This window comes from Lineus longissimus, chromosome 9 (assembly GCF_910592395.1).
Source record: "Lineus longissimus chromosome 9, tnLinLong1.2, whole genome shotgun sequence".
NCBI classification, from domain to species: Eukaryota; Metazoa; Nemertea; class Pilidiophora; order Heteronemertea; family Lineidae; genus Lineus; species Lineus longissimus.
Window position 1 is genome coordinate 11,329,453 of NC_088316.1, and position 21,382 is coordinate 11,350,834.

General features: G+C 40.9%; 2 protein-coding genes and 1 long non-coding RNA gene across 3 annotated transcripts; 2 read left to right on the forward strand and 1 right to left on the reverse strand.

Annotated features, from left to right (window-relative positions):
- Positions 1-4,896: 4,896 nt before the first annotated feature.
- Positions 4,897-7,919, reverse strand: LOC135493995 (uncharacterized). The gene is made up of 3 exons (XR_010448339.1): positions 7,852-7,919; positions 5,589-5,733; positions 4,897-5,295 (listed from the first exon to the last, which is right to left on the reverse strand). It is a non-coding gene; the product is annotated as an uncharacterized LOC135493995 (long non-coding RNA).
- Positions 7,920-9,937: 2,018 nt separating this feature from the next.
- LOC135493985 (uncharacterized) lies at positions 9,938-12,560 on the forward strand. The gene is made up of 5 exons (XM_064781699.1): positions 9,938-9,960; positions 10,715-10,846; positions 11,150-11,359; positions 11,587-11,797; positions 11,998-12,560. Exons 3-4 carry the CDS (start codon positions 11,255-11,257, stop codon positions 11,785-11,787), a joined length of 306 nt encoding a protein of 101 aa, XP_064637769.1. The 5' UTR covers positions 9,938-9,960; positions 10,715-10,846; positions 11,150-11,254; the 3' UTR covers positions 11,788-11,797; positions 11,998-12,560.
- Positions 12,561-17,199: 4,639 nt separating this feature from the next.
- LOC135494056 (uncharacterized) lies at positions 17,200-20,849 on the forward strand. The gene is made up of 5 exons (XM_064781806.1): positions 17,200-17,230; positions 18,411-18,554; positions 18,811-18,902; positions 19,153-19,768; positions 19,966-20,849. Exons 1-5 carry the CDS (start codon positions 17,200-17,202, stop codon positions 20,847-20,849), a joined length of 1,767 nt encoding a protein of 588 aa, XP_064637876.1.
- The last annotated feature ends 533 nt before the right edge of the window (positions 20,850-21,382 follow it).

Sequence of the window (21,382 nt, forward strand, 5' to 3'; positions counted from 1 at the left end):
TCTGAACTGCCAACACTGGTAGAAAAGACTATATGCCAATATTGTTCGAAGGACTGACAATGTTAGGCAGAACTGACTTCAAGATTGGACATTGAATATATTTCCGGTTGATTCTGTTACTTCCCTGCTGAATGGTAATGACGATTAATGGTTCCTTCTAATTTCAAGGCTTTACTTTTCATCTCAGGCTGGTCCTCTTTGGAGTGTTATCAGTCCTATTTTGTTATTATAATCATGATTTTCATTGTTCAGCAGGAATGTAAACAGACCGTTTATCAACACTAGCATGTTTGCTATTAAGCTTCACTGCCTATGGCTCAAGCTTCAATGCCATTTTCATGGCTTCAATTTGCTTTACTGCCATACGGCTCAAGCATACAAAAATTTGCTTTTACTGCCATACGGCTCAAGCATACTTAAATTGGCTCTATACTGCCACACGGCTCGAGCATGTTTATCAAACTCTTACTGCCCATCGGCTTTGAGTTTTTTGGTGCACTCGTATTATTAACGTAGAATTTACACCTTCTAGCTAAGGTTTTTGGACGCTAATTCTCACACGCCTTTTCAAGGTTAACGCACCGTTTGTTTGGATGTGACCAATTTGACCCTGTCAGGGGGGCGGCAATGTTGGTGACCCAATTTTATTTTCTAAACCTCACTCTTTATTTCTGTACTGCCATCTGGCCATAAACTTTCAAACTTTAAAAGGTGTGTGTCATGCTGAGCATGCTCAGGCAGTTGCAATCCGGCCACCATCTTTGAAAGTTCCTTATTTTACAATCTCCACAAAAACATCAAATTTATATGGTTTCAACCATACTTTCCCCACTATTAAATACCAACAACTTGTAAGTATATATTTCTAAACCAACAAAGGTCAAAATAGTAAAAAAAGACAAATCCAAAAGAGGTTAAAACCACCAACATTGTCACTTATCCCACTTCATCATGCACTAACTCCATCTTTAGTGCATTCCACATGTAAATTTTCTATTTTTCCATCCAAGTATTGTCAATACAATATTATCAAAACTATTTCTTCTTTTTCTTGTATCAGTTGTGTCTGTCACGCACAGCGTTGCTGTTGTAGAGATTCTTTCCACTGAATGTTGTCGTTAATATTCACTTCCTTGTAAAGTGGACCATTGTCTTTCAACCATTTCAGAGCATTGAGTACTTTAGTAGGTCTTATATTTTCAATGAATTCATTAGTCTTGTATTGCAATCGTCTTTTTTATTTTACTGGGACAGTTTCCATTTCAGATAAACTTCTAGGTAGAGATCGAACTGTTTTTGAAACGTCTACTGGGACATTAACTACATTGCCTCTCACCATCTTCTGACCACCAACAGGAAGTTCTCTCATTTGCATAAATGGTATGCGTAATGATATAAGTCTTTCCTCTAACTGGTGCAATTCAAGCTCTGGTGGTTTCTCTTTTACTTTAAAGCCAACATTGTTTGCAATTGATAACTTGGGTATTTTGCTTTTACTAACTGAATCTCGACAAGTCTCACAGAGCCATTCTTTGTTGTCAACAGAAATATATTTAGTCCTGCATCGTGCTAATAATTATTGTTGTTTTGTTGCTACATTAGCTCGTTTGACATCAATGACAGAATCTTTGAACCAGGTTTGATGGCAGCAAGTGCAAACATAAATAGGACCAATCTTTATTTTTTTATGAAATTTGTCAATGCAATTGTTGAAAGTGGAACCATACTCCATATTTTGTCGTAATTTTTTTTTGTTGGCTTTGTAATCTGGATTAGTGCGTTGTTTCTGTTTGGATGGTGTTCCTTTTTGGTTTTCTTTAATCCTATAATCTGGATTAGCAAGAACCCGTTGCTTGCTTTTGACTTCTTTGGCTTTGTAGTCTGGATTAGCACGAACTTGTTGCTTGCTTTTGACTTCCTTGGCTTTGAAGTCTACTTTTGTTCGAAGTTTCTGTTTGCTTTTTGTTCCTTTTCCTTTTTCTTTTATTCTATAATCTGGATTAGCACGAACTTGTTGCTTGATTTTGACTTCTTTGGCTTTGTAGTCTGGATTAGCACGAACTCGTTGCTTGCTTTTGACTTCCTTGGCTTTGAAGTCTACTTTTGTTCGGAGTTTCTGTTTGCTTTTTGTTCCTTTTCCTTTTTCTTTTATTCTATAATCTGGATTAGCACGAACCTGTTGCTTGCTTTTGACTTCTTTGGCTTTGTAGTCTGGATTAGCACGAACTTGTTGCTTGCTTTTGACTTCCTTGGCTTTGAAGTCTACTTTTGTTCGGAGTTTCTGTTTGCTTTTTGTTCCTTTTCCTTTTTCTTTTATTCTATAATCAGGATTAGCACGAACTTGTTGCTTGCTTTTGACTTCTTTGGCTTTGTAGTCTGGATTAGCACGAACTTGTTGCTTGCTTTTGACTTCCTTGGCTTTGAAGTCTACTTTTGTTCGCAGTTTCTGTTTGCTTTTTGTTCCTTTTCCTTTTTCTTTTATTCTATAATCTGGATTAGCACGAACTTGTTGCTTGCTTTTGACTTCTTTGGCTTTTTAGTCTGGATTAGCACGAACTTGTTGCTTGCTTTTGACTTCCTTGGCTTTGAAGTCTACTTTTGTTCGCAGTTTCTGTTTCCTTTGTTTTCCTTTTTCTTTTTCTTTTATTCTATAATCTGAATTAGCACGTTGCTTACGCATGTACTCCCTCATGTTTGCTTTTTTCCTTTGATATTTTTCGTTCTGATCGCTAAAATATGTTGAAAGATGATCCAACAGTACTGCTTTACTTGTTGATGACAGTTTCTCATTGTTAGGAACATTTGTAACATAACTCATGGCAATATTTGTGTAATCATCAGCCTTCAGAATATTCGGTAGGGTTTCTTTGTTTTGATCAGAATGGTAAACAATTTTGTCATCTATTTTCATCTTTTTTGGAATAGTGGCTGTTGGAGTTTCAATGGTTTTTCTTTTGCGTTCCTGTACGCCTGAATGCAAATGCAGCTGATTATTCTGTCTATCGACTGCCAATTTAAAGGCTTTTGGTGATAGGATATTAATCTTGTAGAATGTCACTTCAAAAACAACCTGATGCAGATCATTAGCATATTTGGTTATATAAGATTGAAGTTGTAACTCATCGTTGAACCTTAAAGGGAATGGCCCGCCAAAAAATGGGGAGTTTTGGACGGCCCGGTCAAAACCTTAGGCGGGAATAAGGTTTCATTGATAAATATAAGGAGTTTCAAGGCCCCCAAATCACTTGTAAGGTTCAATAGATACTGGCCTTTCATTGGTTTACCGTCTGCGTATCATTTACATACTCTCATTTTGAAAAATATGACAATATTTACGATCACGCTATTGATTTTTGCAACATTTTCGGTAACGCGCCCCTTGCGGATCTGTAAGGTACCATTCGGATGCTTGAAAAATGCTTCGTCAGGTTGACTGCAGCAACTTTTAATTGTTGGAGACAGAGAAGGAAGGAATATGATTATCAGTTCGATGAAAACTTTGAAAGAATTTTTTGCAAAGTTTCTTCTTGGGACTCGAAATCCATACTACTATTCTCTCCATTTTCCATTTTCTCCTCTCTCCAACTCACTACTATCGCTATTGACTGCGTAACATACACTAACATTCTTTCGCTATCATTGCTAACTTCATTTACTAGAACACTGGCCTCTTTGTAGCCGATTATGTAACCCATAGTGGCAACACCTGACAGCGCCGCCCGGCATGATCCACGTGCTACTGGCATATTTATAACTCGTAGTAAATAAGGTTGTAAAAATATGCAAATGAGATGCCGTATATGGAAACCATGACGTCACTAAGCAGTTCGTATTTCTGCTACGGGTGGCGCTGTTGCTTGCTTCTGGAGGCGCTATTCAACCTCTTTAACAACACAGATGTTCCATCAGGAATTTGGTTACCATGCTTGTCTCTACTATGTGAATCAAAGACATAATAGGAATGTTCATGAAACATCACTGCAAAAGCATCATATCCAATAATCATGATCACTCCGCTACAAGTTGCCATGCGATCAATGGTATTTTGAAGGGAGAGGCTCGGCAATTCAACTGTTGATTGGTGTAAAATCACATTAACTGTTGGGCCAAGCCGTTTTAATTTGAAATTTTCATTTAAACATTGGACTAATGGAGGCAATTCATCAACTGCAAGGTAATGATTGATGTTGAAACTTCTATACAACTTGTCTCCATTTATCAAGATAGTATTCAAATTATTTGATTCCCAATGCGAAGGTGAAAGGATGAATGAATACATCAATGAGGTCACTGCATTTGCAACACATTGTCTCCCAGCGGAGTCCGGTGAAAAATGGTTGGTATCGCCCTGATGAAAATGGCCTTGCACCACTGTGGCAATCCCTGTATCCTCAATTGGACTTGGCCCAGGATTTGATTCAATGTCATTACATTGCTTTAAGACATTTGCATCAGTCAAAGAGTATACTTCACGGAGAAAAAACATTTCCAATACCACAAAGGATGCCAGATAACCCCATGCTATTTGTAACGATGCACAATATGCCGCTTCCTGTAATTTCTCCCATTCAACAAAACGTTTCTTAATCGTGACTTCGTTGAACCAAACATTCCAGGAACATGTTTCATCAATCCTAGTATTATTACCATTCTCATCCATACATGGATATGTTACTGGTTCTAAATTGTTCATACAACCACAGTTATGCTTTTCCTCGCATGGATATGCTGCTCTAGCCTTCCCAAGGAAATTACCTATCGCGGAGCGGTACTGTTGAAGCGAAATCATTATTCCAGGGGTTGTCAGTACTAGTATTTATCAACACAAATATGAAAAAACAGGAACAATATCTATGGTTTTGGATTATAAATGAATTTATTACACAAATCTACAATATGAAAGTTCTCTATCTCTTGACAATAAAATGATCTATGATAGTAGTAGTTCAAAAGATAATGTCCACTGGCTACAAGCTTTGATTCTGGTTCTGTCAACAGGGAGAGAGCGGAAGTTTGTTTATTGTCAGTAGATGTATTATGAAAGATAACGGTAAGTGATAAGAAGTTGATCGTCGAAGATTCTTTTTCCGTCCGTAAACGATACAAGTCCTTTATACGTGTATACACGGTATGTCAATGGACAGTACAAGTTCTTTTTCCGTCCGTAAACGATACAAGTTCTTTTTACGTGTATACACGGTAAAATGTCTTTTACGTCCGTAGACGGTACAAGTTCTTTTTACGTGTATACACGGTAGAAGTTCTTTCAGCAGTCTATCAGCAAGGACTTTTAACCTGAAATGAGACCAAAACACGTCAATCAAATTGTCAAATTGGATGAGCTGATAGTTTAGGCCTATTTTGCGTTCGCAAGGTGGGGAGGGGGGGGGGGGGGTAAGGTTCCAATATTAAAAAGAACTTCTGAAGCTGTTGTTCTCGTGGAGCCCAGACTAATGTTAGCCCTGCCTACGTAGCTGCGCCTAAGCTAATTACCTGGCTGAAATGTGCAGATCAATTATTGCAGACTATATGTACTCTTTCAACAAACAAGACAATACAACTTCGCATACCCACGTATAATAACTTACCTGTGCTGCAAAATTATGTCCAAATCAAGAAGTCCCTAACTTGAGACTGCTCTCTCCCTCTCAATGAACTTTCATGAGGGACTCTCATGGTCTTCTGCGACTGCTCTCTCTCTCTCTCTCTCTATGCTAATGACAAAAATCAAACCTGCAAATGGAGTGGAGGGACACATTTATATCCCATAAGTGTACTGTAGTGGGGCTGTAGTGGGTAGGCTCTTTAGGCCGAAGTGTATAGGCCTACACGAGCTTCAATATATAGGCCTAATTAAGCTAGGCCCTACTTAGGCCTAGGCTAAGCTACTCCATCATGACTATTAATTAGGCCTAGGCCTAATTAACTAGGCTACATTTTCACTAGGAGGAAGAACACAATCGATGCGTTCAACCTGCAATGACATCTTCTTCATCTTCTCCTTTATTTACTAAGCAGACCGTCATTTGACGTATTGCGCCGAGGTGGTGGTGGTGCTAACATGCTAGTAGCTTGCCTTAGGGAGGCAAGCCTTGGAGGACGCAAGTAAAACGGCGTCCTGGATTGGCTGTCAAAGATTGTTCCAATCCCATACGGATCTACTAGGCACGAAAGAGTGTTTTAGCTGATCCGTTGCAAAAGTTTGTGATCCTTAGTTGACAAAGTATCTTGATGAGGAAGATAGAGCCGAAATCTGATTAAAGAATGATGATGAAATGAGTTGTACATCATCTCATGTTGAGTCCTGCAATGCATGCATGAATGTCAATTGCATTGATAGGATGAATCACTGAATGCACTGAGAGTGAAGTGAATGCATGCGTGAACAATGCTCGATTTTTCTTTCCAATGAAATGGCCAGGGCCATTGTGCTCACCTCATGTGGAGGAAAGATGGATAAAGAGCATGGTATTGTGTCATGTAGTGTTAGGTTTGATGTACGTCCAAGCAATTACAATTTCCCCAAAATGGCCAATTTACAGTACATTCGACCTCTGTGACCTTGAAAAGTAGGTCAAATCAAAGAAGACCCGGGTGACACATTGAATGGTTGTTAGAATTAGATGTACCTATGATATAAAATTGGTGCCAATCGGGCAAGTCATTACTAGGAATAATGGCATTTTGATGAATTTAGGATTTGGCCCCCTCCCTGGAGGCCAAACGGCAAATCAGATCGCACCAAACTTCGGTACCTGAGATCACCTGACCAAGGGGTACATGTGTACTTAATTTGTGATCAATAGTCATTGCAGTTAAGAAACGTGCCATAGTTACGGCCTGACGGCGAATTTACGTCATTTGACCTCTGTGACCTTGACAAGAAGGTCAAATTGAAAACCTGTGTGACATATACTGTATGGTGGTTAGATGTACCCATGATATCAAATTGGTGGCAATCGGGCAAGAAGTTAAGGAATAATCACATTTTTAAGGTTTTTGGATTTTGCCCCCTGGTGGTCAAGTGGTGAATCATATTGGACCAAACTTTGGTCCCTAAGATCACCTGACTAAGGGGTAAATGTGTACCAAATTTGGTATCAATAGTCATTGCAGTTTAGAAACGTGCCATCGTTACATCCTAACGGCCAATTTACACCATTTGACCTCTGTGACCTTGAAAAGGAGGTCAAATCAAAAACCCAGAGGATATATGATGCACCTTTGCTAGAAGTACCTACCATATTTTTTTCAAAATTTCCCGACTACTATTAAGGGAGATATTGCACATTTTCACTTTTAACGTTTGGCCCCCTGGTGGCCAAACCATGAAACGAATCGGACCGAAACTTAGTCTCCAAGGTGTCATTACATAAGGGTACATGTGTACCAAGTTTCAACTCAATAGCTCTAACAGTTACGAAACGTGCCCTGCTAACGGACGACGGACGACGGACGACGGACGACGGACGACGGACGACGGACGACGGACGACGGACGACGGACGACGGACGACGGACGACGGACGACGGACGACGGACGACGGACGACGGACGACGGACGACGGACGACGGACGACGGACGACGGACGACGGACGACGGACGACGGACGACGGACGACGGACGACGGACGACGGACGACGGACGACGACGACGACGACGACGACGACGACGACGACGACGACGACGACGACGGACGACGGACGCCACGGTATGGGATAAGCTCACCTCTGCTAAGAGGTGAGCTAAAAAGCACCATTAATAATAATCATCTGTCACTGAACTTTGCACTAGTGAATATATTAGGATTTAAATCGTGGTTCTCGTCCAAAATCTTGCATTTTTACTTACTAAGAACGCCAATTTTCCAGGTTTTATCAGGCCAACAAGCTGATCTCTGCTCATGATCTAAAGGGCAGAGACCTGTATTCATCCACGACCGGAAGTGTGGCACAGTCACATAGAGCTTATCAAAATGTCAAGTTGTGGTAAATACATGGCTGGGATGGACCAAAGTGGAATTAATTCTCAATCTGTGGTTGATTCTTAATCTACAGAGTCAGGCCATCACAGAAATATGCTTTTTGATAATATATTTAAGAAAATGTGGTCTCACTGGTCAGTTTAGAACTTGTACTTTGACAGGGCCATATCAATGCGCCAGTGACGTTTTGATGGATATGGTGTACGGAAATCTTTTTTTCTCAGGCAATCGGTATTGGAATTTTTTAAAACTTTATTATGCTATTGGCAAAGGTTCTTCTTGACACACAGTGACTGCCTTTTGAGGCGCGATCGCGCCCGCGCACCATCGCGCACCTCAATTTTTTTTAGGTGAATGAAACATCGCGCGCCTGCCCTTTAAAATGCATTAAAAAATCGCGCGCCTAAAAAATGATTGCGACGCAGTGGAAAGTGATGCTAATTACACAGGGGTCAGTAAGTCAGACATTTCAATTATTGAACTATTTTTGTGCTAAAGACTAGGCCATGATAGACAGAAATTATAGAAACCGGACGCGACTGCCGCAGGTGCATGAGCCGAGATGCAATATTCCCGCCGAAATTATATACTCAAGAGAAGACATACTATACCGGTACTCCGACGTAAATCTCGCAGTTCTGGAAATATCTTTGCGGTAGTCTCGCGCGTACCGGATATAACCCATCAAGCTTTTCTCCTTCAGAGAAATACTGCGTTGCGCTCAAGTGCCTTATAAGGCTGTGAACAAAATTAACGTTCGACCAATGAGAAAGCCACATTACCCTGCATACGAGGTTGGACGCGTGATCACTTAGTGACAAGTAAAAATAGAATCAGACCACATGTTTCTATATGTCAGAATGCTGCCGTTTGCGCTGTAGTACACGTGTGTTGTCCAAATTTTCGATTTCAAGCAAGTTTAAGGCCAACCTCGTGTCCACCAGACTAACGTTGTCGATGGATACCAGAAGAAAAGTTGGTTGGTGGTAAAAAAAACAGTGCACCTAGGATTTTATGGTGCACTGAAAACCATGCACCTGGCTTTTTCAAAAGGCAGTCACTGGACACATATAAAATTTTGTGCAGATTGATTGGTCCAATGAGTACTTTTTTTACCAAAACCTATGCACAACGTACACGTAATGTACACATGTTTTAATAGAGGACTCTGGCCTACTAGGGCAGAGACCTGTATTCATCCACGACCAGAAGTGTGGCACAGTCACATAGAGCTATCAAAATGTCAAGTTGTGGTAAATACATGGCTGGGATGGACCAAAGTGGAATTAATTCTCAATCTGTGGTTGATTCTTAATCTACAGAGTCAGGCCATCACAGAAATATGCTTTTTGATAATATATTTAAGAAAATGTGGTCTCACTGGTCAGTTTAGAACTTGTACTTTGACAGGGCCATATCAACGGCCAGTGATGTTTTGATGGGTATGGTGTACGGAAATCTTTTTTTCTCAGGCAATCGGTATTGGAATTTTTTTAAACTTTATTATGCTATTGGCAAAGGGTTCTTCTTGACACATAATAGAGGACTCTGGCCTAAATGGAGGATTTTTTTTCTTCATCTTTCACAGGCTGATAAACAGGCCAAATCGTTCTTCGCCAGCCGCCCTTGCTCCAGGCTCAGGATCCTGCAGGGTTGGTAAAAAACCTGTGAGCCAATAAGTTAAGACTTTATCTGGGTGAAAAATTACGGAAATCGTGCATTTTCTACTTTTGGCATTGTGCCAACCAACTTGAAATTTTTCTACTTTTGGCATTGTGCCAACCAACTTTGCACCAATCGGAGATGGTTATATAAAAAAATTTGGACGTGGCATCGTCAGCTGATGTGTTTTAGCCAATGACATTTTCAGACGGCCGCTTCGGCAGGGTTCTTGGCAGTACATAAACGGCTGTGTCAGGTCTGGAGGATTAGATCTGAGATATTTTACGAAGGTGGAGCTGCAGAACAAATCGACGGTAAATATTAATAGGTTGATGTGATCTTTCATGAGACATGTCATGTGCGAGTGCACTCGGCACTCCGCTTTCAACAGAGTGCGTGATCAAAGGTGATTCAGAACAGGTCAGAAATCATGCAATAGGGCGTGAGCTTTATATTATGTGGAGGTGAAGCCTAGGTGTGTGTGTGGGGCATACCTGCCAACCCCTCCGTATTTTCCGTATTTAGTCCGGAAATCTGTAAAAAAAAAACAGAATCCGGATAGTATGGATAACCCCTTTAAAAGTCCGATTTCGCATTTCGTCAATTTCGTTGGTGTTTTCAGTGCACCCACTATTAGTCTCGCGCAACTGTCTATTTATGAGCATCGCGATGTGCTGGCATCATATTCCTAGATGTTGTGCAAGCCTGTAATGGCGTATCTCTTGTTACAATGATTAACAATGCAATGTGCATGTGTTTTTTCTTGGTTTTACCAGGGTTTTACAATGAAATAATCAGGGATTAGTCCTAAAATGGCATTAAAGAAGTAGAAGAGAGGTGAAGGGTGTTTGTTGTGCATTATATGCTCATTTCAAACTGAATTTCAGCTGAAAACATGGTTGAAAAAAAAATCGAAATTTGACATATTTTCGAATTTAGGCCTTGGCTCAGATACAGAAAGTCTGTATGGGGGGGTGACCTTATCCCTGTGTAGGCCCTAGGCCCCCTATCATGCTATGTGTTATTGTACTATTTGTAATGTAGCCTAAATATTGTCTTTGTTTTTAGGTTTATCCGACTGACGCATTCAACACGGAAGTTGTTGAGAACAACTTTTACCATGCTGCTGTTGTTTCTGTAGGTGATGCGCTCAATTCACCAAAGAAACGCCGAGTAAGCATTAGCGGAACAGTCCAGTCTGTAAGTAATTTTTTCGGCTTGACTGCAGGATCCCTTACAAAACATTTTTATTGAGTGAAACCATCATGTCAAGGGTTAGGGTTAGGGTTAGGGTTATACTTTTTGTAAGGGAGTAGTGCCATTTTTTCTGATGGATGGCATGGGTATCATTTACTATGCAATACTATTAAGGAAAACTTCATTTAGGGCCTAGGCCTACAGGATATTTTCGTGAATTTTGCAAGCTAGGGTAGCCTAGTAGTATAGTTGTGGTGTTGTGGTGTATGAGCGTAGACAAGTAACAATGTTTTGCTTGTGATGTAGGTGTCGCCCAGAAAAGTTGGCACTAATTGGTCGCGGAGGGATGTCACTATCTCAGATGGGACTGGTTCTGTTGTTTGCAAGCTATGGAATGACTACGATTCCATTATGGATGAAAGTAATAAGAGGGAAGTCGTCAGATTGAGGAACATGGTCGTTGACAAATGGGGGCAAGATACTTCCCTGCAAAATACTCTCGAGACCGAACTGGAGGTAAGTGAACATAGACCCTATATTCAGTGCTGTTTGCTTCAGCATTTCTGAAATTCGTTGTGCCCTGAAGGACCATAGCAAACATGATGCTGAAATTCAACCATATGCTGTAGGAAACAGATCATCTTCGCCCACTTATCTGTGTGGCGTTCCTGTCAAGAAAACTTATCAAAGCCCTGTACTTCAGTTTTTCTCCTTTTTTTAATTTGCAATTGTACATATTTCAGGGTGTCCCCAACGTGGAGGAAAATGTAGTCATCACCATACTTGCTAAGCATGATCGTGACCTGCTCGTCATGAAAACTGAAGGTGACAACGCAGAAGAATTCACCATAAGGGATGGTATCTTTGTTCCAGTTTTGCTGGATTTCCCAGTCGAGGTTAATGTAAGCATTGATGGGAAGGTGGTGACTGAATTTCACGAGTAATTAAGCGAAGGTAAGAAACCGTTCCGGGAAATTTGAAGCTTGTAGACAAGTCTGCTTTGGATCCTAATTAGAAACCAAAAAACTGATGAAACATAACAATAATTGCTTACCACATCATCTAACCCTTGAATGATTGCCCTAACACGTGGCATAATGTACTTAAACAGTTTTTGTCCTTTTGAAAATAATTTACAATTATGTATATTTCAGGATGTGAAGGTGTCGAGAAGACAACCAGGACGCCCGAGTGGAGGAAAATGTAATTATCAGCATACTTCCTAAAGATGATTGTGACTGATCGTCATGAAGAAAGGTGAATGTGACAATGCAGAAGAATTCGCCATCGAGGATGGTGTCGTTGTTCTGGATTTGTTGGATTTTCTTAGAGGATCTCCCTAACGTGGATGAAAACGTAATTATCGCTATACTTATCGTTGTCTACTTTTCATGAAAGGTGAACATGACAATGCAGAAGAATTTGCCATCAAGGATGGTGTCGCTATTCCGGATTTGCTGAATTTTCGTCCTGGATGTGCCCAACGTGGATGAAAATGTAATTATCGCCATACTTGCTAAAGATGCTCATGATCTGCTGTCATGAAAGGTAAAGGTGACAGAATTTGCCATCAAGGACGGTGTCGTTGTTCCCGATTTGCTGAATTTTCTTCCTGGATGTGCCTATTGTGAATGAAAACGTAATTATCGCTGTATTTGCTAATTAACATGACTGTGATCTGCTCATTTGCAACATTTGTATCGTGTAGTAGACCCTTGTCCACCAAGTAATTGTTTACTGGTACTGATGTTTTTAGAATAAAAGTTTTAAATCTAATTTTTACTTGTTTACTGTTTTGATGAAGTTACTGTAAACCCGTTAATTTTTGCGAGCCCAGTCTTGCGTGGAAAAAAAAGAATGCGAAAATTATATAGGCACGAAAGTTTATTCTGTAATGCATTTTGAATTAGATGTCCTTGACAAACGTGAACTTTTATGGATAGGAGGGTGAAGAGTATTAAATTGGAAAGTATTAGGGTTGCAAAAATAACGGCGTTTACAGTAATCTGCCATGATATTGATGTAAATGTACATGTTGTTGTGTCTTTTCCTGCCCGAAGACAGAATGGTTCGGAGCGTCCTCCGCCGGAGGTGAAAGTGGGCCCATTTACATCGCTTTCGCCATTTTTGTCTTCCCGAAACCAGTGTGGTTTCGTTTGTCCGGAACCCTTTTGTGGGTTTTAGAGCGCCAGGCTCTATATATTGTTCGTAGCAGTATGGACAATAATGTGATGCAAGTATAGATGCCATAGTAAGCATCTTTTACGCGTCTTGATCAAAATGGATCATATATTCTGGTTGCTAACAGCCACGGCACCTCCACTCGTGACAGATCTTCCCAGTCTTTTGGTCACGTGACCTTTTTGCTCCCTTAAAGTGATTATAAAACCTTTTCTACTTGTCTAAGGACACACTAAAATGTAGTAAGAGATTAAGGAGACTGTCTTGCTTGTTCTAGGACCAATCTGCTGTTCGCAGTGGTTAATTTGAGCACAGAGAGCATGCTGCCACCTGCCGTAAATCTATATAGCTAAACGCCTTGTCTTCTACTGTAAAGTCAGCTTGGAGTCATTCCTTGTCCTCAGTTTGGATTATCTAAGCGAGGTTTCCCCGGCTTGTTTCTTATCTATGAGTATTATTACTATATTACTGGCCTAGTCAAAATCATTATTTGTCTAGTGTTAAGGCGTTTGTTATGTTTATCTTTACAGTTGAACCATCATCATCATCATCATCGTCATCGTTGTCATCCTTATCCTTAGTTAGTCGTTACATGGATTGTCATGTCAAGGTTGAATAAAGAAAGAAAGGACAAGAAGATGCGTTTCGAACACTTATTAATTTATCCATTCTGCTGCGGTCCACCACACATGTGTGTCATAGTCTGGCACTGCCAGACTTGTCACATCCACAGGAGACAGGGGCATGCTAGACATGGATCTTGAGGGCTTATCTCAGCATGTTTGACTGTTCATCCTTACAAGTGATGGTGAAATACATGTAGGTACAAGTACATGTAAACTTATCCTCTTTGGTCACTTTCTACTGAACTCTATACCCCACTTCAGTTAAAGGAGGTTTCTCTCGAGCAGAATTCTTTGTTTTGACAATCAACAGAAAATGGTAGCACAAGCTAATTGTACAGATGATCATCATGGCATCCATCTAAAATCCTCCATTGACAAACTCCATCAATTCCACATGGATCCCACTTTTGCTACCTGTACACCAAGGGTGTACCGACATTAAATTGAAGGCAGTCCTCCTTTAAGATTTGTGCAGAACTGGAAAGATTCAGCCCACTTCAGTCATGCTGTGCACATTGTGGGCATCAAATTCTATAGGGTTGACATCTGCTGGTGGCTTGAAGAACTAGGCACAAGTCCAGATGTAGAAATTACATAATTGTGTACGTCATAAAATAGGGTTACCTGGTGGTAAAATCAGGAATTGAATCGGATCCGTCTCCTAGGTATCATTACATAGGGAAACATGTACCAAGTTTCAAGTCGATAGCTCCAGCAGTTACAAAACGTGAATTGCTAATGGACAACGACGGACGGACTCTTGTATTAGGGACACACTTGGAAGTGACAAATGCCGTCCTTAATAGAGTGGTGGCCTGATTACAGAGGTCATAATGAATGGAAATAGCCTATTTAAGACTAAAATCAGTGTCAGGGAGGGTGTCCTGCTAACAGAGGACTTCGCTATTAACCCTTTCGCTGCGGATGTACGCCAACTGGCGACTCAAATAAAAATGTCTATCGTGCGGCCGTAGGCCGGTTGACGAATTCGCCTATTTTGATTCCTATGTGTTATAGACTGATATGCAGTTCTGTAAATGTCTGATAGATGGCAATAGTGTTTCATAGAATGGTAGAGAACAATAGAAATTTTGGGTTCCGCAGTGAAAGGGTTAAGGCAATACTCTGATTACATCTTGTCATGTGCAAAATACAAAGATTCAAGAAAAACAAAAACTTTGAAGAAATCGGCCCAATAGTTTTTGCACAGCTACCCAATTAAGGGCAGTGTCAGTGACATTTACTTATGAATCCGACTATAGGCTTAACTATAAAAGCACTGATGACAGCTGTGCCACACTTTCATCATTATCATCATCTACTTTAGTCAACCAGCTCAGATGACCTTTCTTGGGGCAGTGATCGGTAACGGTGAACTCCTTCCGACCCAACAGGCAAATGTTTACATTCGTGTCTCCGTGTATCATGGATTCATGTGTATACCAACACCGTTGTTGTGTTGACACACTGACTGACTCTGACTGTGTACATATCTACAGCGACGAAAAACGATCACAAAAATGGTTCTTAAAAATAAGCACTCGTGACATGTTTACAAAAATTAAAGCAAGTGTTTTTAGTAGAGGTTTACCTAATGAGTAGCGTCTGGGTGATTATAAACCATTAACTTGTGTTTAAAAGCCCACATTGTAACGAAAGGTTCCGGCTTGACGCTAATCGCCCAGCCGCCATTTTGCCATACTCTCGAAACTTTGGGATCGTCAAATGCAATGGAAATCACATAATTTCTGACACACACTACTACAATTCATCATTTTATTGTTCTTTCACAGTATTATTACGCCACCCCGATTCGCAAGCAGCTTGTACTAACTGGCTCTGCGTTGACTATCCCCATTCCAAGCCGAAGAACAGTGTGACAAGTTTCTCATTTTACCTTCCAATCACAGTCAAAATTTTCTATAACAACCGGCAATGAGGACAAACTAATAATCTCAAACCAATCACAAGAATGTAATCAACACATACGACCTCATCCGAAGAGCGAATGATTAAGTTTTAGCATTGATTCAAGGTGATTTAATTCCTTCTTCGTCTCGCTTCAAATTCATAAAATGGCTGTCTTCCATACTTGTAGTATGCAGATCTAGTGGCACAGTACAACACTGCGCATCTAGGATACCCGACGGATTGCCTCGAACCGCGAAATTCAAAACTGGTGGCAATGTACCAACTGACATTTTTGCACAATACCGCCACCTAGTTATATGAAACGAAATTAATCTATTTAATATTGAAACCTCTATATCAGGCCAACCTCTAAAACTTCATTTTAAACTTCAATCTGCTGGAATAAAGAAAATGGGCTTTTTTAACCTGGACCTACTTATACCTGAATAGTAGGTCACACTGACCTAAATCTGTGTCAACATGTAGAGATGCCCAATAGGTGTCTACATATCAAATTTAGAGAGTCTATGACCAATATCAAAAAAACGTGCCATGATCAAAGAAATTTTAGAGTTCGACCTCTGTGACCTTGAAATGAAGGTCAAATCAAAAACCCGTGTGATATGTGATGTACCTTTATTAGATACACCCACCATAAAATTTTCATCGCTCTAGCTTTAACCATAAGCTTCAAAATGACAAAAATAGGTTTTCAAAGAGCGCCCCTATATGGCAGACCAGCAGTCAAATTGCGCTGATCTTTATTCTGAAGGAAGGTCTTGCCTAGGGGTACCCACACACCAAGTATGAACTTTCTGGGTCAAGCGGTTAAGAAACGTGCCACACAGGATACGGACGACGACGGACACAGGGCTATCGTATAGACTCCCCTAACGGTGAGCCAAATATTTTGGAAAATGATGGACCGGGGATCCTTGAAACATCCTCTCTATATTGGCAAAAAACAGCAGATGCAACAGCAGTATATGGCAGATGACCCATCAATAGTTTGGACATGTCGTGAAGTGATGCCAGATCGTGTTTTGGAGACTGTGAGAAATCTTTATCCAAATCCGCCAGGGATTCCATACATGGTCCATAAGTGGCAATAGGTTTCAGCAGCACTGATAGATAGACTACATTATTTTTTTGAGAAGGTGTTTTGGACGATTTTGAAATTTACAGTGCACTTGGACAAATTTGTGACAGTTTTAGTTTTCGAGGATTCTAGGATTTTGCTCCTTGTTTCCATCATAGATACCATGGATATCTATCATAATACTTATGCGGATTAGCAAAAATATATGCTTTAGAATTATTGAATTGTGTAGACTACCCTATCATAGACATGGATACATCTAAACAAAACAATATTCAGTAGGATTGTGACATCACATAGTTATAGACTTGGATTATTAGTATCATATACATTATTCAGTAGGATTAGTACGAAAGCCCAGCAGGATCATTCGAGATTCGAGATTCGAGATTCGAGATTCAATATCCAAAGCAGCCAATCAAAACATGTGTTTCTTAAGGCAGCCAATGAAAACAAGCGTTTCTTACGTGTCATGGGGGCGTGCACAAACACAATGGCGACGAGATATAACACCATCACCGTAACTGGTGGAAGTGGGAATGAACCAGCAACTCACAATTGATGAATTAGGTAAGGTGAATCGCAAACAAGTATATAGGCCTAAATGAGGTCTTCAGTTTTGATGCATAGTGCGTAGTACGAGCTGTTATCTAGTCGAAATAAAACCAACAGATTTTGCAGCTCGCCGACATTACACACGTACAGCAGTACCGGTACATGTAGGCCTATAGGCTATTTATATAGTAGTAGGGTGGACTACACCGGGGTATTCCAGTAAATATAGTTACACTAGTCTACATGCGTCCTAAAAGGATGCTATCGAACTGTGGTAAATGTATGGGGGGGGTATACACAGCTTATTTTGGCATAGGTAGCCTCGCCTACCACTGGAATGGACATATAGAGCCCCTGTATATAATGTCGCCCCAGCCAACGATTTTCAGCTCCGGGACTTACTTAGAGGGCTTCGTTGGCAGCTTCGTGTAAGCATGGTCGTACGATTCACACTGAATAGGCAGCATGATATTAAATCAAACTTTGATATATGATTGCAAGTAAAATGCATTATTTGATAGGCCTATATGATTTATAGGCCTAAATCAATGATATTGAAACAAGTAGGCCTAGCTGTGAACGAACACGTCCGATGCCTGTTGGATGGCCTATTCATTTCGCCTGGGAGTGCCTCTTTCGATCTACACGCCATCATTCTTCTGGAGTTAGCAGTTGCATCGATAATAGATAACCCAAATCAGGTGATGGCTTAGTTTTGAGTAAACAATGTTGCATGCGAACTGTCTTCAACTAGGCCACTGAGTATGGGTCGTTATTACCGCAAAAAAGGGGTCGACAGAGAGGTCAAAGACACAAGTAGATGTTTATGATTGTATTCGTTGAGATGCTTGACGGCGCTGCGAATTTGTTTACTGTAAGAAAGAGTTTTAACGCGCGAGATTTGTATACAGAGAGAGTTTAAAAGACACAACTGTCCCATTACACCATGGTCACTATCCCTTTAGTTAAGTTTCGTCACCTAGAGTCTTCGTAACTCGCTTGCTTGCCAATTAAATTTCTGTTTGGTATACAAATCTCGCCCGTCTTTTGAATTTTCTCTTTAGTAACTGAGAAAATTCAAAGGACATCAACTTTCGATATTACATGCATTCGTACGTAGGCCTAGGCCTAAAACATAAAATGCTTATACATGTACCTTATGTATTGACATTTCAAATTCACTTTTCCTTTTCAGCTCAAGTATTTCCTGGAGCTTCTTCACTCGCCTATATGGATGAGGGGTGCTCTGAGAAGGTCGTTGTACCTGCCAATGATGGCGTCTTTAAAACGCCAGTGGGAGGATGGGACAAAGCTGGCAGGACATTTTATGTTGTTGATGGTATGTTGGTTTGATATGATTGTGTTTAATATAATGTTTTTTGTTCGTACTATTTGCTATATATAAATTATGTCTCAGTATGTACTACATGAATCCTTCTCCTGCTGGCCACACCAGTATGTCATGGTGGGTTTCACGCTCACTATTGCGGCCATCTCTTTTTACAAGTGACACCTACTACGCCGTGACTACAACAGCGTTGTTGTACTGGCCTTTGATTCGAGCAAATTTAACAATGTTTTTTTATTTACTACAGGTAAAAGAGGAGCAGACGATAACGAAACGCGCATTACGGAAATTATGCAAAATATTCGGACCCAAAAGAAAAAGCCACGCACCGAGGCGAAGGTGTGTTTGTGAATAAAAATGTTTTGTAAGAGTCTAGTATAGTATGTTTTGGCTGGTGCATAAAATAATCTGATACCTCTTGTGACTTTACTTTGGAGAATAGAGGAATCCATGAGTGGTTTTCCCCCTAAGGCTTATTTAGAGTTCATGTTCACCAAGGCATAGTATTAGTTGCAAACCATGTCTCCTTGAATTAAATATGATGTATGGTGTTCAGTGCAGCTAAATTGACTTTCGTTTAATTTTTCAGGATAGCACGACAAGTATTGCTTCAAGAGACAAGGCGGAAAAACGCTCCTATACCAGGAGCAAGAATCCAAAGATTCGTGTTGGTTGGCGTCACTTTAAGAATGGCGCTTTCAAGCAAGTGTTCTTCAAAGACGGTGGGGGAGTAAGGGAAATTCCCTTAACAACATTGGACTGTACCATTGAAGAAATTGTTCACTTGTCAACGAAAGTATTCTTTCCAAAAGGAATCTCAAGATATGGCAAGATAACAGATATGCTGACCTCTCTTGGTGATTTTGCTGGCGATACCATTGAGAAGTTTGACTCGGAAGGTGAAGGTGATGAAACTTTGGGTACCTATTTGCATGCAAAAGGACTACACATCTCAAGGTGCACGTTCTATATCATGACCAAAGCGAATCAGGATATTGCCGAACCTACCCCCTCCTCAGCAAGCCAATCAGCTAGTTCCGTTACTGACCAGCCGGAGAACCAAATTTACAACGAAGGAGCAGAATACCCCACGCTCGAGGAAACTCCTAGGCATGCAGAATCAGCAACCAGTCTGACTAAGGCAACGTTGGACGGCTCCGTTTCTAACCAGTCGGCCACTGTCAGTGTCAGGCAATTCGGTACAGGTAATTCGGCACCCGATCAAGCAAAAAGTCAAATACCCTTTGTATCGGGAGATTCGTCAGCCACTGCCAGTTCCTTCCCACCAATTGGGAGAGCTTCAGCATATTTGGTACCGGTGGATAATTTTGGCACAGTTTCCAAACACAAACCATTGACATACAATACATTCGCGAGCGCATTTCGAATTGTACCATCAAAGTATCCTATAGGAAATGCCATTCGATTGCCCAGTGCAAGGACGTCACGTCCATGGATGAGCCTGTTGTCGAAGATGATTACAATCCGGTTATGAATGGTTTCTCTGTTGGTCGTATAGAAGTGGCTGGAAGGTGCTTCATTGATACCGTATTTGATGAAGATACATCGGTCGTGAAGAAGCGCTGCATTTTCCCCTCATCTAAAGACGGCGTCGATGGGATAATTGTGCACAGTCCGCTAGAAGTATGGGGACAAGATGAAAACAACCTTGTAATTGGGGTGGTCACTGGAGAGAGTGATGAAATACTTTACGAATGGTACAAAGACAATATGTCCATTGCCAAAGGCCCGACAGTTAGCCTGATCATCGTTCAGGAACCTGGAGTATATTCCTGTCAGGTGTCGTTTGCCAATCTTTCTCAGATGTCCAAATCGGTGCAGATTATTTCTGTCACAGAGACAGAGGATGCGAAAGAACAGGTTGATCCCACACCAGGAAATTCCACTGCTGTTCCAGAAGTTGCCGTTGAAGAGCTGAACATCAATTATCAATCCACGTTAGGAGTTGGATCTTTTGGAACCGTATGCAAGGGAACCTGGGCTGGCTCCGAAGTAGCAGTTAAAAAGGTGCCAATCAACAAGAGGAGCAAAATAGCTATGATGCGCCAAGTTGAAAAAGAAATAGAAATCAATACCAGGTTGAGGCACCCAAATATTGTGCAGTTTTTGGCTGTTGCCAGAGAAACATCTGCTGTTCATCTTGTACATGAATATATGAGGGGATGCAACATGGAGGACGCAATCTTCGACGAACAAACAAAAATGGATATGCAAATAAATGCCGAAGACAAAATATACATTGCTAGGCAGTGTGCGCAGGGGTAGCCTACATGCATGCCTTGAAGCCTATCGTTCTCCATCAGGACATAAAACCAAGCAATGTTTTAATAAAGAAAGGTTGTTTCACCACCAAACTCTGTGACTTGGGTGTCAGCCGCATAAAGTCGATTGCTGCAGCAACAACAACCACAGTTGGCCGAGGCAGTGGCACTCCCGCATACATGGCTCCGGAGTGTTTAGTCAGTGGCACCAAAACCTCTCCTCCCACTGACATCTGGTCATTAGGATTACTGTTCATCGAGTTCTTTACTGAGCAAGATACATGGTCAGTGGACGACGACGTTGATCCGATATCTGTCATTATGGAGAAAATGAGGGGAAATGTCTTACCATTTCATGCTATTGACAACAAATGTGTACCTCGTACAGTGAGTGATATCATCAAGAGCTGTGTCAATTACGACGATAATGCCCGCCCTACTGCCGATGATGTTGTCAAGGAATTCTCGTCGCTGATGTAACGATTCCTACGACCGGCAGATGACGATATATATATGGACCCAGTTGCTTGATCCTCT